The following is a 16,604-nucleotide window of genomic DNA, read 5'->3' as shown; positions in this document are numbered from 1 at the left end:
CCAATTCACTATTCAGCTTTTTTTTTTGCATAGAAGTTAATCCATTACAAACCGTATTGCAAAGACGTAGAATTCATTAATCTCGTCAGATGTTAAGTACTGATAGACTCCAGTTAGTATAAAAGCGCGGTCAATATAGTACCCAGTGCCCTGGGAAGACATACGGGTTTCATTTACAACCATTTCAAGTTTACATGAAAGATTTCATATTAAACTTATTTCCACTTCCAGTGTTCAGGAATTGATACAATACCCCAGTGAGATTATTCCTGGGCAACCAGCGAAATGCTCTGAAGATAATCTGCAGATGCCATTATAAAGTCAGTCCATTCCTTGGCCAGCTCTTCGATGGAGGCTTCCTCCCCCCCATATTCCTGTGGGAGAATGCTGACCGGGAAGTGTTCGGTCAGACTCTGCATGTAGTTATTTCCGTGCATATACACCTAAAACAAAACATGAAAAGCGTTTAGTTGGGTATGAAAGCGAGACTACTGGGGCAGCAAAGAAACTCAGGGCAAGAGTGGAAGCCACCAGCTCGGTTTGACTAAGCAAGTTCATAACGAGCTCCTTAAACAAAGAAAGTAGCACCATGACCATGGACTACAACCAGGGACCTGCGTTTCATGCAGCTGCAAGCACAGGAGCCGAAACTGACTCCATGCATGTTCCAGACTGGTTTAGTGACACCGATGAGGGTACATACCACATCCCTACAGCTAAAGTGAGCTTTAGAGGGTAGCGGAGGCTGGCGTTTGGTCTTGTTGTGGCAGATAACCATGTACTTGCTTTCCAGTCATTTCCAAGAAAAGAGCAGCATCTGGCTCCTGGCCATTACTATCCGGTCCTGCCACATGTTTTTAAAAGCAACATTATGTAGTAGATGTGTGTAGGTTCAGACAGGTGCCAAGGAGGATATTCAGAAGAATCTACATCTCAGTTCTCATGCTTCAGTTCCAACTGAAATTAGATCCTGGACTACACCTCCACTTTAACCCTTGTAATGCTGCAGTTTTAGTTCTTCTCTTCTTGCTTTATTGTAGCTATTTTGGAGCCTTGTTCATCACTTCCAGTCAGAAACTTCTTTAGGCCTTTTACTAACACTTGACGGGAATTTTCTGCAACTATTATTACACGAAGAGTACAAGTATATGCACTCAAAAGATAGTTGGCTGCCTTTTATCCAACACTGCCTCATCAGGAAGTAAGATAATGAGTGAATAGTAATTATTCCTATGAAAGTATAGGAAACTGGCCCTTTGAGTTTGGGATTTTTTTTCAGATCATACCTGAAACTCTAAGTCAGGAGACAAGCCAATCTGCTTCTGTTTCATTCCCCGAACTGGGACATCTGGTTTGTTTCCTTTTAGACCTTTACTGTCCATCCACCCTCTTTTCTGCTTTTTGAGTTCTAGTCTGAGATATTCTGAGCTGGACCAGGTGACAGGGGCTTGTTTCACAGGTATTAAACGTGGGAGAAGAAGGGCCACAGCATCAGGCTGCCCGAACACACTTTTTTAATCATCTTTTCAGAGTGAGGGACTGACTGCACAAGGCTGGCAGTAACAAGCCTGCCTCTCTCCGATATCAAAACATACATGCAAGGAAAAGGGGACTGACAAACAACAGCTAACAGTGACCAGGAAAATCTGGATCTACTGTCCTGCAGTGCAGCAGCTACCGAAAATGCACAAGATCCGTGTGCTGAGACACGGACGCTTCAGAGTAGGAATAACAGTAGGCAGAGCTGCTTATTTAGTACCTTAGTCCTGCTGTTAACGCTTCACAGTATTTCCTTCTCTGCCAGCTGAAACCTCCAATATTCATCCTGTGCTACAAAACCCAGAATTCTTGGCGTGCTTTTGCATCGAAACACAAGCAGGGTTTTCAGATTTAAAACTGCAAAACAATTTAAAACAACTAAGAAGCTATTTGGAAAGAAATTCTGAACTTAAGCCTGACCTATTTTTGATGCGTAAATGCCTCTACAGGTCTTTCAGAACTAAAAAGTTGTCTTCTATTAATTCTGCACAACTTGGAGCGTAACATCGCTGTTCAGTGACAATTTCTCACTGTCATTAATAGGCAGAGCGTTGGGAAATCTGGACCTATTTCTTCCTAGTCCTGCAGAAGAATTGCTGTGTGACCTCAAGCAAATCATTTAACCTCCCTGTGTCACAGTGGTTTTTATCTTTAGAGTGGCAATAACAGTAATCAGTTGCAACTCTCACGTTATCGATAACTGCAAATGCTCTCCAATTAGATTCCAGAGGCCTGTGTGGCACTAACACACAAAAATGATTTATGCTCTTCAGTGCTCAGGAGTAGCAGATCCTAAGGGAAGTGCTGCAGATTGTCATGGAGGGATTTTGTGGCAGAAAGAAATATTTGTGTGCACTCACCCGTTCTTTTATTTTTTCAGTGAGAAAAGGCTTAATTAGAGCGAAGACTGGGTGGAAGAATAAAGGCTCATTAATCAAGTGGATACCTCGAACTTTTAGTGGGAAGGAATCCTGTGAACATAACATGAAAAACAGCATAAGAAAATATTACTGAAAAGATTCTATTGTTAAGGACAAATCTGTGAAAAACTATCTAGTCCGTAGGTTAGGGTATTCCTCCTGACCTTGCTAACAGCTGCACTTTGGAGTGTTCTTAGCTTACACTGCCCCAACAACGCTTAGAAAAATCACATCTTGTTCCTCCTATTAGAAGGAACAACCCCCCCTAAGAGCCCCAAAAAACAGTATGAGGATAGGCTATTAAAAAAAAACAATCCACCAAATTACACGTAAATTATGTACACAAAGCTTGTGCTCAGCCTTTCCTCAGAGGTACAATTCTTCACAGCAGGGATTCTGCTGTTAATTTACCAGAAAGCTCTCTAGCCATGTGCTTTCATTGGCAATTCACAGCCTGAGGATTATATGTAAATATATACATATATAAATCATTGAAGCTACTAACTTTAAGTTAAATAAATTATAAATATAATTTAGAGACCTTATAAATATAATTTAGAGCCTTGAAATTACTGGGAATTTGCCCAAGCCATAAATTCAGCTTTACAAGATTACTGTTGTAACGAAAATTAAAAATTGTACCTGCTATACAGCCTTTTTTATATGAAATATGTCTATTTGCATTCAAGATTCATTTAGAAGTCCCAGACCTTTGCAAGTTCAAAGAAAATATGGCAGTGCTCAAAGACAGCATTATGCAATGGGAAAAGTAGAGCTTCCATTCACATCCCAACTGATACTAGTGTACACTGATCCCAACTGATGCAACTCTGCAGCCAGAGGTTTTCTGCTTATGAAAGTGGCACTTCTCACAGCTCTCCCCACTATACAGCAGCTCTTCTCACATTATTTCATGCACTCTTCCGTGGATTAAAAAAAACAACCACCCAAACACCACACATTTCTGAAGTGCAACTTGCTTTAGATTTTAATGATAAAGACCTTAAAACTATTTGATTATAGGTTTATTGAATGTTATTACGTGTTATCATATACTTAAAGGCTACTATCATATTTTTCACAGAACAACTTAGTTTCGCCTGGGGTAACAGATTTTTCAGGATGATGTCACTTACTAACGTTACTCTGCCTTCCATTTCTTAGTACGTATTTCCTTTCTATTAACTTCTGTTTCTTCACAGAGGATAGTACTTTGCAAGACACATTTCTTAAGAAAAACATAGGGTTGAAACTAAGGTTTCCTTAATTTTTACTTATAAGCATACTGAACACTAAGACAATCTCTGGGTGAAATATATGAACTCAATTAAAGTGATGAAAGGAATCTGAAAAATAAAAAAGAGCAAAACTTACTTCTCAGAAAAAAAACCAACACTGGCAACATACAATTCTTTTCTGCCTTTTTTCAATAGCTATAATAAGCATTTAGAAGCTTGAAAAACATGCAACAAAGCTGAAACAGGACAAGATGGAAACATCACATTGAAATAATTTCCTGGTTCGAGATAATGGACTGAAGCCTTTAGATGTAATTGTAAATCCTATTCTCTCTCTTTCTGTTCTATTTCAAGGTTAAAAAAAATTACTAGCAACCCATTTACTACCTCAGAAATCAACTGAAACACTCTCACATGTCCTGTTCTTATGAGATCTGGCCCAGGATCATACAAACATCAATAGTTCTTACTCTAGATGTGAGAAGTTGGGAATGGCTGGTGACTTCACTGAAGTTTTACAACTTTACAAAAAGGAAGAACAGCTGAAGTTCTGGTGATATTAGTTCAATGACTAAGCTTTGACTGAACGTCAGATAGGAACCTTAGCAAATCAGAGCAAGAGATTATCTCCCTGGCTCATTTCCACATCAGAACAGTTTTATCATTACTGATTTTCAACGTAACTTCTGAAGGAAAATGTGATTATAGGACACACTGTAGCTTGCATGTCAATTCTGTCCTGTTCTTTTTTTCTTTTGTTCCCTACCCGCCCCCCCCCCCCCCAAATCCATTGGCAAAGTTCAACTGAATTTGACAGAAAGGAACAAGTCCTAAAGACGGTAAAGTCCCTAGAAGTTTTGTGAAAAATAGGAGGTGAGGTAGCAGTGAGCGGCACAAAATAATGCTCATGTTGGAGGACAAAAAGCAAGCAAAACACAAACATTACACATTCTGTGGGTAGCAGCTGGATGGTTACGTAGCATCATCCATTACTGGTAACAAGTTAGTACTGTCTTGCTCTTAACTACTCTTAACACATGCTATTCCTCATCTTCTCTGAGTCTCAGGGAAAAAAAGCTTTGAATGTTGAGTTAACACAAAAAAAATCAGAAGAGAAGAGATAAAACTGCAAGAAGGTAGATTTAGATGAGATCTCAGGAAGAAATTCTTTCCTGTGAGGGTGGTGAGACGCTGGAACAGGTTGCCCAGAGAAGCTGTGGATGCCCCATCCCTGGAGGTGTTCAAGGCCAGGCTGGATGGGGCTTCGAGCAACCTGCTCTAGTGGGAGGTGTCCCTGCCCATGGCAGGGGGGTTGGAACTTGATGATCTTTAAGGTCCCTTCCAGCTCTAACCATTCCATGATTCTATGAAATGGGATAATGAACACAGAAAACCTTACAAAACTGGGCTTCATCTGCTCTTACACTCATGAAATTCTTGTGTTTTAATAGGTCTGTGGGGACATTTACTGCTCCACAAGAACATACTTTAAGTCGAATCAAGCACAACCTATGCCTGAACTATCTGACTTTTAATGGATTTAAGATTTTTTTTCAAGCCACATAGACTCTAAAAAGGACTAAGGAAGGAATTTACTGTAGCTTAGAACAGATGAAAAATAGGGAGTTCCAGCAATGAAAAAGCATAAAACAGAATGTTATACTTACTGTGAGCACCGCAGCAATTTTCTTGGCCACTGCTGGACTGATTTGAAATGCATGAGCAAATCGCCACCCTTGAAGATCAAAGATAGCCTTGACTCCATTCTGCTGAGTCTCAATCTCCTTTACAATGAGTTCAGATGTGATAAGACTTACACGGAACACATCATATGCAGTAAATAACTTGGGATCCCATTGTCCTGAAGAGTAAATAGATTGCACTGCATTACTACGAGAACACCACATATACCTGTAATTTTGCTTGTTACTGCTTCTAACCTGCTTCTCATGAACAAGAAGTAACCAGCAATATCAAACATCCCAAAATAAACAGATTTGCCAGTAAATAATTTATTTTGTGCGCCTGCTCTGTCACTCATCTTTTGAACTCTTTTTGTGGATGGTACCACCTAATGGTAGACGGTTGCTGATGCCACCTAATGTTACACCGATGGCCGCAGCCTTCAGGTTTTGACAAGAACAGCTTAATTCAGTAATGGTCATGTTAGTAGAAACTGAAGATCAGCAGTCCAATCAATTAATATAATTTTTCTTCAGTGCAGTAATTCTGACATTCAGTGAATCTCACTTGTTTTTCTGGCCTGAGCAAAGAATGACACGGGATGAGCCTTAACCCTGAATGAAAGCTTCAAAGAACACAACTTTTCAGAGACACATTATTTTCTACTAGACCAGCTGATATGAAAACAATTCTTTAGAACTGTCAAAAATAATTTCTCTGTCAAAGAAATATGTTAACACATGATCTTTTAGCTATACCTTTTAAAAAGGCTTTTGGGAGTGCAGAAGCAAACCAAGGGTGTTGAGGATGTTGTTAGATAGGGCTTTTTTCCTACATCTAAACAGTGAAAACCTAGTGAACTTCTCATCCTCATCTAATCTGAACATTGGTACACGACTAGGTGTGCACCTTTTTTTTTTTGTTATCTCTCTCCCCTTTGTGCTGCATGTGCACCAGTACCACAGTCTTAGAATATGGCTTTGAAAATTTGCATGGAAACAAGTAATTGTTGCCACCCAAATAACCACAAATTCTTGCAGGTTTCAGGGTTTTAACCTTCAGACTTTTTGTGATGCAGACAGGAATTCCACTATAAAAAAAAAAAAAGATTGTACGATTTCAGCCATATCAGTATGTAAGTCAAATTATATGTAACAGTTACAGGTCAATAAGCTTTATATTAATGTATAGGTATTTGTAACAGGGAACATAAATATGCAACGTTTCTACTTAAGACATTCTGATATGATCTAATTTTATCAATTCCTGGTGTTGCACCCATAAAATACTTTTATTTTGCTGCTCAAATTGTGATAATGAAAAGAAACCAAAAACAACAAAACAACCACCAAAACACAACCAAACCGTCAATGCCAGAGCCAGGTGTTAATCAGGTCCAAGCAATTTTGTCACTCACCAATTCTGTATATTAGAACTTTGCTTCCATGTGGGTCCCTTGATCTCAGGACTCCATGATAGCCAGCATGCAAAAGACCAAGAATGGAAGATGGCTGTAAATCTGCACTTATTTCTGGGCATTCAACTCTCCACTTCTGGTAATTCTTCAATAACTGGAAAAAAATAAATGTGGATGACAGATAGGTATCAGGTATTACATGAAGAGCACAGTTAAAAATGTGTTTTCAGTATGTGGTCACAGTCAGAGGTTTAAGTCACTAAATTAGCTATCAGTTCATTGTGTATTTTAATCAAATCCCTCCTAGTAGTAGAAGGTTCCTATACTGGATCAAATAAGTGAGTTATGATGAATTTAGAATCTTGTCAACTTGCTAATGGACCGCAATTATCATTTTGTGTCAGAAAAGAAAATTGGAATATGGAGAAAAAGCCAGTAGGTCCTACGTAAAATACATCTGAAAGCCATTTTTCTTACTCAGATTTTGTTTGATACTGCATCAGATTCATTCAGGGTTTGTTGAACTTAGATGTGCAAAATCTTAAGAGGACTATTCCCCCTTCACCATCCCACCGCACGCCCCGCCCCTGCAAAGTACGAGCCCATTTTATATAAACAGTCATCAATAACTTCAGTTTAGTATTTGAAACAGGTCTGATGATCAGCATATCATAAAGTATCTAAAGCACGTTTTCAAAGTGTCTCCTACCCCTCTGAAATGGCAGAATAAAACAACGTAGTGGGTCCATTACCCATGAGACAATTTCCCTTCCCCCAAAGTGGAAACGATGAGACCCTGTCTATTATCGGGGACACGACCACCCTGGTCCCTAAGGCTGGAAGGCAGCACCATCACCAAGTGCATCTGAGGCACAGGAAGGGCTGTGTGTTCAAGGGCGAGGGCCTAACTCTAAGGAAGGATCAGTTAAAGGCGTTCCTTTCTGAGCTAACATCTACATAGAGGAATTACAGGGAATACTGTGAAAGGTCATCTTAGAGATGAATCACGAGAAATTAAGTTGGTGATGCAGCAGTTCTAATTTCCAAATCTAATTACTGTTTCTCCTTTAATATTAATTAAGAGGTGGTGGAGAAAATGAACTGCTACGCCCTGCAACTAAAATTTCTTTAAGCCATTTTGCATAGGTAAGTGGGAAGCTATGCACAACCATCTTCTAAAAAGCTTCCTCTCACCAACTAAATTCACCAACAATTCACCAACTAAATCCTGCCTCTGCTTTATCACCCACCCATGCCAAGTCCTCTAGCATTGAGTCTGGAGGGTAGAGGGATAGCTATGGCAAGTAATTTAGATTGTGTGTCTAAATTTCCTAAATAGCTACAGTTTAGACTTCTAACCCGAGACCTTCAAAAGAGCTAAGAGAATCAGAATTTGTCAGTACCTCATTTCAGAAACTGAAATGTAGGTTTAAATCTTAAAAGCAGCATGCCCAGGCTAGCCTTTCAAATCATTACCGTATTTCATCAAACAGCAAAACCCAATCTGATCCTCAGCACAGTTTCACAAATTAGGTGTGTTCGCCACAATGAAAGCATCAAACAACAGTCTTTTATCTCTGTTAATTTGTATTAACAGAAATTTATTTTTATTCATTTCTCAATTATTCCATGTTTCACAGCAGGAACGGAGTTAAAAGAATTGTCAGCTCCAACTAATAAAACATAACCGTAAATAAGTTACAAATTTCTGGTATCTATGCAAGTATACTTTTCTTCACCATTTTCACAGAAAGGATTGTCAGAAGGAACCTCAGTGGACACTGAATTCATCCCTTAGAACATCACAGACTCATAGAGGGAGACCTAAGACTCACCATCCTTTACCTCATAGCATGCTTATGTTAGATAATTAGTCTTTTTTCCTTCCCTCTACTTTGAAGTTTCTTGTATTGTTTTACATATACTTTTGCTTCAGCTTAAGGCTTTTCTGCTCAGATGAAGGTCTTGAATTATTTTGAAAGTCTCTCAAAAGAATAGTCATGAGGAAACTATTTATAAGGCATTACTGTTTGTCAGAAGAATTTATTTACAAGTAGATGGCATACCGATCAGAAATTATCTATATCCTTCATGGAAATAGCATCTATAAATATGTATTTATAGGTACAAAAATGAAAAAGCTCATCTGCCACACTAGAATCCTATTTGATTTGGCAATGAGAAAGTTGATAAAAGCTTCATTCTAAATCATACACCATAGAAAGAAACATTGAAACATTAGGAGAATTTTACTCAAAGCTTTTTGACTGCATTAAATCAGTTTTAGTCTAGGCTAACTTAAAAGCAAACAAACAAACAAACAAGGTTGGGGGGGAGCGAGTAGGGAAAGTAAATTAATCTATGGAACAGTAATTCACTATAATTGCAAAGATGAGGTACTCTGATTATCTCACTCTGTTAGCGCTTGACTCTCTACAAAGGGCACTGTTTGAGCAATACCAGCTGCTTTGTGCCAACCAGACACCACTGTCAACATACTACGTTCTTTTCCTTGGTCTTTCCAATACAAACACTTAAACAGCAGCTAAATACAGAAACACCCTCAAAACAACTATGCAAACATCTGTAGCTTTGTCATTTCTCCCTTTTCTTCTAAAATCTGTTGTACCACAACTTAATGAACCTAATCAACAATTACATAAATATTTTAAACATCTCTTTGAAGAGCTACGTGCCAAAACCAAGATGAGAAAAAAAAAAGATATATTCATTCAATATCCTAAATAATCCCATCTTGACAGAACAGTTATTTTCTCATTTTCCCAAATATTTTCCCAAGTGGTACATCTTTTAGACACATAACGTGGCTAAGCTCCAAACATACTTCCCTTGGTCAGAAAACCATGAAGTGTTCCGATTTTGAAAACCTAATTAATTACCTGAAATGTTTTACAGCTGAAGTAAAGGTTAGCATTAGGTGATCTTCCACAGCATCTACAGCTAGTTTGGGGACATATTCTGTAATCCTTAAACATATAACAGAATTCAAAAACTAGCAGTGAATACTTACAGGTTTACTTCATTTTGAAAATATCTAGTTTAACATTATTTAAGCACAGAAGTTCACATGCAATTTTTGAAATGTGATTTACTTATTCTTTTTAGTAAAGGCAGCAAGGAAAACCATAAACATTATATATATAACAGGCTGGATCTAGAAGATGAAGCAACCTAATATCAGGAAAAACAGGAGCATTCGTTAGTATAAAAATGGCTCGTGTACTTATAACACAAGGAAAACATCTCAATGTATAATTATCTGTGTTTACAAACTGAATAACCTACTTATCATCCGCTCAGCATCTGAAAATAGATGCAAGAAAACTTGATAAATGAGGAAAGCTGGATGAAAAACTCCAGTGTCTGGAGTTAGGCATTAATCAAAAGGTTTTGTCCTGAGGTCTCTTGGGGATAGTTCCAGATTTCTGAACATCAGAGATGATAAAGTTACTGATTAATCCAAGATTCATGTGCTACAAACCAAAGAAATGTGAACTTAGTACTTACTTAGAATTAAAAGAACTAGAAAACAATGCACTTGCTACAGAAACCAATGTATCTGTATATGTAGATTTTTTCTTGATGAAGAAGTATTTATTCCTATTAACAAGGAGGCTAGACAGAATTAGGCCTCTACTGTGTCAGCAGATGCACACAGTATTTAGGGAAAAAAAAGTGTTTTCTGTTGGCAATCTTTGGAGGAGAAACCAACAGCTCAAACTTTAGAATATAAACATTTATATATACACACATAAACATACACCTTTGTGCATATATATTTTCTGTATTTTTTTAAATATGTGTGCATATAGCTACACACAGAATTTAAACATATGGCGTACACAGACAAAAGAATCTAAAGTATTTTTATACAGACACAGAACATTTCCAATTCCACATGCGTTACCTCTTTGCCAGTTGGGAGCAGACTGGCACGTGGGCAAGTTGGGACATTTGGTTTAGCACAAAGGGAGGACTGTCTGACTGACTTGTGCCTCCTCAGCAGGCCAGAGAGTGTAAGAGGGGCTCTTCCATCCTTTTCGAGGAATCCCTCTGTACTGATGGAAGAAAAGCAGCCAAGTAACCAATTTAAACTTGGTATTTATATTTGAATGATGTGAAGATCCTCAGAGATAATGCCTGAGACTCAGAAGTATGTTTGACACTGCGGAAAACAATCTTTCTTGTGCATCATAATTATTAAGAGTGTGGCCAGTAGGTCGAGGGAGGTCATTCTCCTCCTCTACTCTGCACTGGTGAGGCCACAACTGGAATACTGCATCCAGTTCTGGGCTCCCCAGTTCAGGAGAGACAGGGAACTACTGGAGAGAGTCCAGCGTAGGGCAACTAAGACGATTGAGGGATTGGAGCATCTCCCTTATGAGGAAAGGCTGAGAGAGCTGGGACTCTTTAGCCTGGAGGAGAGAAGGCTGAGGGGAGACCTTATCAATGCTTTTAAGTATCTAAAGGGTGGGTTGAAGGAATATGGAGCCAGACTCTTTTCAGTGGTTTCCAGTGATAGGACGAGGGGCAATGGGCACAAGCTGGAACACAGGAAGTTCCATTCAAATATGAGAAAAAACTTCTTTACGGTGAGGGTGACAGAGCCCTGGGACAGGCTGCCCAGGGAGGTCGTGGAGTCCCCTTCTCTGGAGATTTTCAAGACCCGCCTGGATGCAGTCCTGAGCAATGTGCTCTGGGCAATCCTGCTTTGGCAGGGGAGTTGGACTAGATGATCTCTAGAAGTCCCTTCCAACTCTGACAATTCCATGATTCCAAGCAACTTATTTGCAGTACAACACAACAGGAAGTCTTGATTCCTCCATAAGTCAAATGCAGGGCAAAGACAAAATCTGGCTGCACACCTTCGTATCAACCAGAGCTCCTAAAAGGGTCCTAGGTATTTAGACAGTTTTGAGCGCCATAAAAAGTATCCTTACAAAAGTCTAAGTGTTATGTTAGGAAGACATCCCTTTGTATAGGATTTCAATGTTGCGTTTTTACTGAATTTAAAGATTTTCATTCTTTTCCCCAGAGTATGATCTATTTCAAGTACAAACAGACAGCATCCCCAAGTCACTGAGAACCAGCCTTACACAAGAGTTTGTGCATGTAATGCAAGGACATAAGAAAATGCACTAGGAGGAAGGATTTATGGAGGACGGGAGGTGCTACTTCTCCAGATTTCACATGTCACTACTGAATCCGAGTGACAGTGTTTTGGATCACAACAACGAAGTCAAACATATGCACATAGGTGATACATTTAAAAAGGGATATATAAACCCTTTAGAAAGTTAATGACGACCTGTGGCCCTGCTTCTCAGTTTACAGCATATATAGTAGGTAGGTCTATCTGTACAAATTAATGAGCAAACAACATGCCCAGCTCAGGTACAAACTCGTATCCAGATTAAAATCTTTTGCAGCATTAACATCTGATCCCCACCTGTACGTCCCACAGGCATTACAAAGGCACAGAATAGGCTGCAACAACATAACAGTGTACCTTACCAAAAATTAACACTCAGAAAGAAAAGTATTGCCTAGAAGCCTCACAGGACAAGAAAAATTCTTATTTACCTATTGAAGGTTTGTTGTGGTGTTTGACAGTTACTGTTAGTCTGTGTCAAAGGACTCTCTACTCATTCCTAGAGACAAATACCTGCCAGTATTTCATGTAGACTGACTTAACACTTTCTTGCCAATAACATTCACACATTTGAAATCCTTTCATCAAAGCTATCTGCTTAACTTCACCTCTTCTTCGCTTTTACCTCACTTCACCTGTACTCAAGTCATTCGGGTTTGCGGCTACATCTCCAGCTGCTTTCTAAGACAAGGCATTGGGCCAAGTTTAATCCTTCCCGTGATTCGAAATACAGAAAAAGAATTCTATTTTATCTTGAGAACAGTCTGTTACTGAGCTTAATTGAATAATGACTGGCTTTAAAAAATACAAACAGTTCTAGTTCTTCTCCGAGTTCTTCACTTCCAGCTACCTGTTTCAGGGGTAGATTTTCTTCTAGCGTGATGTTGTATCAATAGATCAACACTTAAAAGCAAGTCTGGAATTGCCAATGGAAAAATGTACAGGATTGCTGTTGGAATGAGTCATCATAAAAGATTCAGAAATGAAATCTCTTGACACAATCTATCTGATCATTCTCTTCTGAAGCATTTCCAAACGTTGATAAACTGAAATCAGATAAATCTGTGTCAAATATTAACCAGGGATGCATCAGTAAACAAACAGCTTGGTCAGGTGCCAGACTCTTGATCCACATTTAAGCCTAAGTATGAGCCCATACTAAGAAAGATGCATGGCAAGAGGTTGAAGACCTTTGGTTAAAAGCCCTGACAGAGTCACAAATTTTGATTACCCCTTAGCTGCTGTACAAGTACTATGCAGGAGAACACAGTATCCCAGTGGAAAAAAAAAAAAGGGACTGTATCAGCCTGAACTCCAAACTGCCAGGCAACGTCAAACCAGGATGGGAGGGAGCAGCCACTGCCAGGACTGATGGCAGGAGGACTCTGTCTAGGATGATGTACTAACATAACCTCTGCATGAGGTCAGGCTTGGGTTAGATGAATATACATCTTATGACCACCACAGATTTTTGCACAATAATTCTCTTGGGCTTTAGTATACCAATTGCAGATAAAATTGCAGACATTCCTTTAAAAAACAAAACAAAACAAAACAAAAAAAACAACAAAAAACCCCCAAACAAACAATCCACAAATACCACCCCCCCCAAAATGCTTCTTTTCTTCTTCCCATGCTGTAAGAGAAGTAACCTAGAAATCAGTGTCAGCTGGTACGTGGAAGATTAAATACAAGTAGCTACAGCATTTATAGACCTGAAATTCTAGATGGAAAGATTAAACACAGGTGATTTTTGAACACCAAAATCTCTTAGTTCAAAGAAGGGTCCAAACAAGAAATTTAGAAACTTAGCATCCTGTGGAGACTCAGAAATTCTGAAAAGATTCCAAAAAGACTCAGTTTTTCCAAAACAGGTCCCCAGCCCTAGAGGGCTGATTCTCCAGAAGAATATAGGAAATTTGCTACTTCTTAGACTCCATCTCTAAACCCAGCTTAGATTCTACACTCTTGGAGATTAGTCTTACCTACAAGACATCTCATAATTAATCACAACAAAGTGCAGAAACATATGGGCCAAATTCTGAAGTGCCACTGTCCTGTCCACAGGATTATCAGTAACAACCTATTGCAATGCAATTAGGAGTGGATATTTAGGAGCGCGTATTGTCTTCATTAAGCCCTGCTTTTTGGAACCAAGGAATATAGGAAAACAAAATAGCTTTTGTTGGAAAAGCAAAAAAAAAGGCACAGTCCTACAGTTGTTAGTGCACATCTAATATAAACAATCTCGCAAACTTCAAGCAAAAGCAAGATCCATAAAAGTTCAAAGGAATCTGAGTTGACTTGCTAGTTCTGCTGAGGAGGAAAGGTTTAAAGCTATGATGCAAGTCTTATGAGCCAAATTAAAAAAACACAAAATACAATTTTTAAAGCTATTTCTGATTAAAGGCTTAATTTAATTTCTCATTTAGCTACCCTGATCCTGCAGTGTATCTATATGCAACCAATCTTCTCTTATGGTAACTCAACTTGGAAAATCTACAGTGCGGATAAGTCAGAAACTAAAAGGTGAGGTCTGTTGGGCAATGCTGCGTCCTCATCAAATTCCACTAAAACACAGCTTCCAGTTGGCAGAAGCGAATACACGCTTTTGCCCTGGGAAGGTTTGGAAATATTTCCTGTTCAGAAGGGTTAGTGGTTGTCAACCTTTCTGTAAAAAAAAAAAACCACCAATTAATAACAATTTGTACCTTTGGGTATTAAAAATACTCATGCCATTTTCTGCATGGCGAAGAGCCATACAAACAGCCAGGAAAGTACCAAAAACTTAACCAAAGCCCCACAGGAGTGTTGTAAATGACAAAACTCCAAGAGAAAAGGAGTTTTTACTCATAGACTCATAGCTTTACGTTAGAGTCACTATAAATCTGTAGTGAAACCGGTTAACATTGCTAGTAACTAGTAATCTGAGCCTGATAAGTGCGATAAGGATATCCTTTAAAGGATATTGTTTCCCGACTGGAGTCGTGACCTTACCACACTTACCGTCACCTCTGCGTTACGCGGCCATACCACACTTACCATAACCTTGGCGTTACCTGACGGGGGCTGCACAAAGCCACACGCCGCGCCTTGGCGGGGCCCCACGCGTGACAAGCAATTAGTTACACCCTGAAACTCCCCGCTTGGCCTCAGCCGACCCAACCATCAACAACACCCCACCTGCTCCTCGATTCCCCAACCGGCCCCTGCGACTCCACATCCCCCCGGGCCTGAGGCGAGGCCCCCCGGGGTCGGCGGGGTTCGAGACCCGGTGGGCCCGCGGGACCCCCCGAGCCTGAGGCGAGGCTCCCCGGGGTCGGCGGGGTTCGAGACCCGGTGGGCCCGCGGGACCCCCCGGGCCTGAGGCGAGGCCCCCCGGGGTCGGCGGGGTTCGAGACCCGGTGGGCCCGCGGGACCCCCCGGGCCTGAGGCGAGGCCCCCCGGGGTCGGCGGGGTTCGAGACCCGGTGGGCCCGCGGGACCCCCGGGCCTGAGGCGAGGCCTCCCGGGGTCGGCGGGGTTCGAGACCCGGTGGGCCCGCGGGACCCCAGGCCGTGCCCGGCTGGTATCCGCCGCCGCGGGGGCTCGTCACACAGAGTCCTCTCCTCTGCGTGAAGTCCTCCGTCCTCTCCTCGCCCTCACCCGATGGCGGCAGCCCCCTCAGCCCCGCCGCCCCCCGCCCCCCTCCTTACCCTCCATGCCAGGTCCAGGTTGAAGTCCCGGGCTCGCAGGAACCTCACCAGGAAGGAGTCGGTGAGGGGCTGGGGCCAGCGCTGGCCGGGCTCTGCCTCCGCCCGCCGCCGCAGCTCGGCCACGGCGCTGCGCACCCGCGGCGAGTGGTCGGGCAGGTCGTTGAGGCGCCCCGCGCCCGCCGGCCCCTGCGACATCCCCCCGCCGCCGCCGGCTCCTCAAGCGACGACCGCCCTCAGCCCCGCCGCCACCCACCGGCTCCTCAGGCGACGGCCACCCTTCAGCCCCGCCGCCACCTCGCCGGTCCCATTGGAAACCCAGCCGCGGCCGAGCCCCGCCGGGCTGCCTCCGCCCCCGCCCGGGCTTAACCCCTCAGCACCCTCCCGGCCCGGCGGGAGAAGGGGAGGAGGCAGGTGTGCTGAGTGCCCAGCCGGCGGGAAGTCTTTTTGGGGTGGTTTTTCCACTTTTATGGGTTTCACCAGTTTTTACAATTTTACACTTTAAGCCCATCTCTTGGGTTGTTTCTTTTTCGCTTGCAGATCCAAAAAGGAGCTGGGGCTGCTCCCCTCCCCCGGAGCAGGGAGACCCGGAGGCTCCAAAACCCGCCTTTTTGGGCAAAAATAATCCATTCTCAGAGATTAAATGGCAAAAAGCTGCGAGGTCGTTGCAGCGGGGAACTGCTGTGCAAAGGAGGAGGTCGGTGTTGGTGGAAAGCTGCCTTGGAGCACCTCGTCATTAACGTGAAGATGCGGCGGTAGAAATTTGAGCAACCTGGTCTTGTGGGAGGTGTCCCTGCCCATGGCAGGGGGGTTGGAACTCCATGATCTTTAAGGTCCCTTCCAATTCTAACCATTCTGTGATTCTATGAAATAACACCCGTTCTTCCCGGAGAAAGGATGGGGAAACTGAATCCAGCTTTATTCTGGCTCTGCTGCCCAGCAG

General features: G+C 41.7%; 1 protein-coding gene across 1 annotated transcript; it reads right to left on the bottom strand.

Annotated features, from left to right (window-relative positions):
• Positions 1-263: 263 nt before the first annotated feature.
• Positions 264-15,859, bottom strand: TTPA (alpha tocopherol transfer protein). The gene is made up of 5 exons (XM_074146709.1): positions 15,665-15,859; positions 6,798-6,951; positions 5,365-5,558; positions 2,400-2,510; positions 264-443 (listed from the first exon to the last, which is right to left on the bottom strand). The coding sequence occupies exons 1-5, from the start codon at positions 15,857-15,859 to the stop codon at positions 264-266; spliced, it is 834 nt and encodes a 277-aa protein (XP_074002810.1).
• Positions 15,860-16,604: the final 745 nt, after the last annotated feature.

Source organism: Numenius arquata, chromosome 4 (genome assembly GCF_964106895.1).
Source record: "Numenius arquata chromosome 4, bNumArq3.hap1.1, whole genome shotgun sequence".
Taxonomy (NCBI): Eukaryota; Metazoa; Chordata; class Aves; order Charadriiformes; family Scolopacidae; genus Numenius; species Numenius arquata.
Note: the sequence above shows the minus strand (reverse complement) of the source record. Positions and strands in the feature narration are given on the sequence as shown.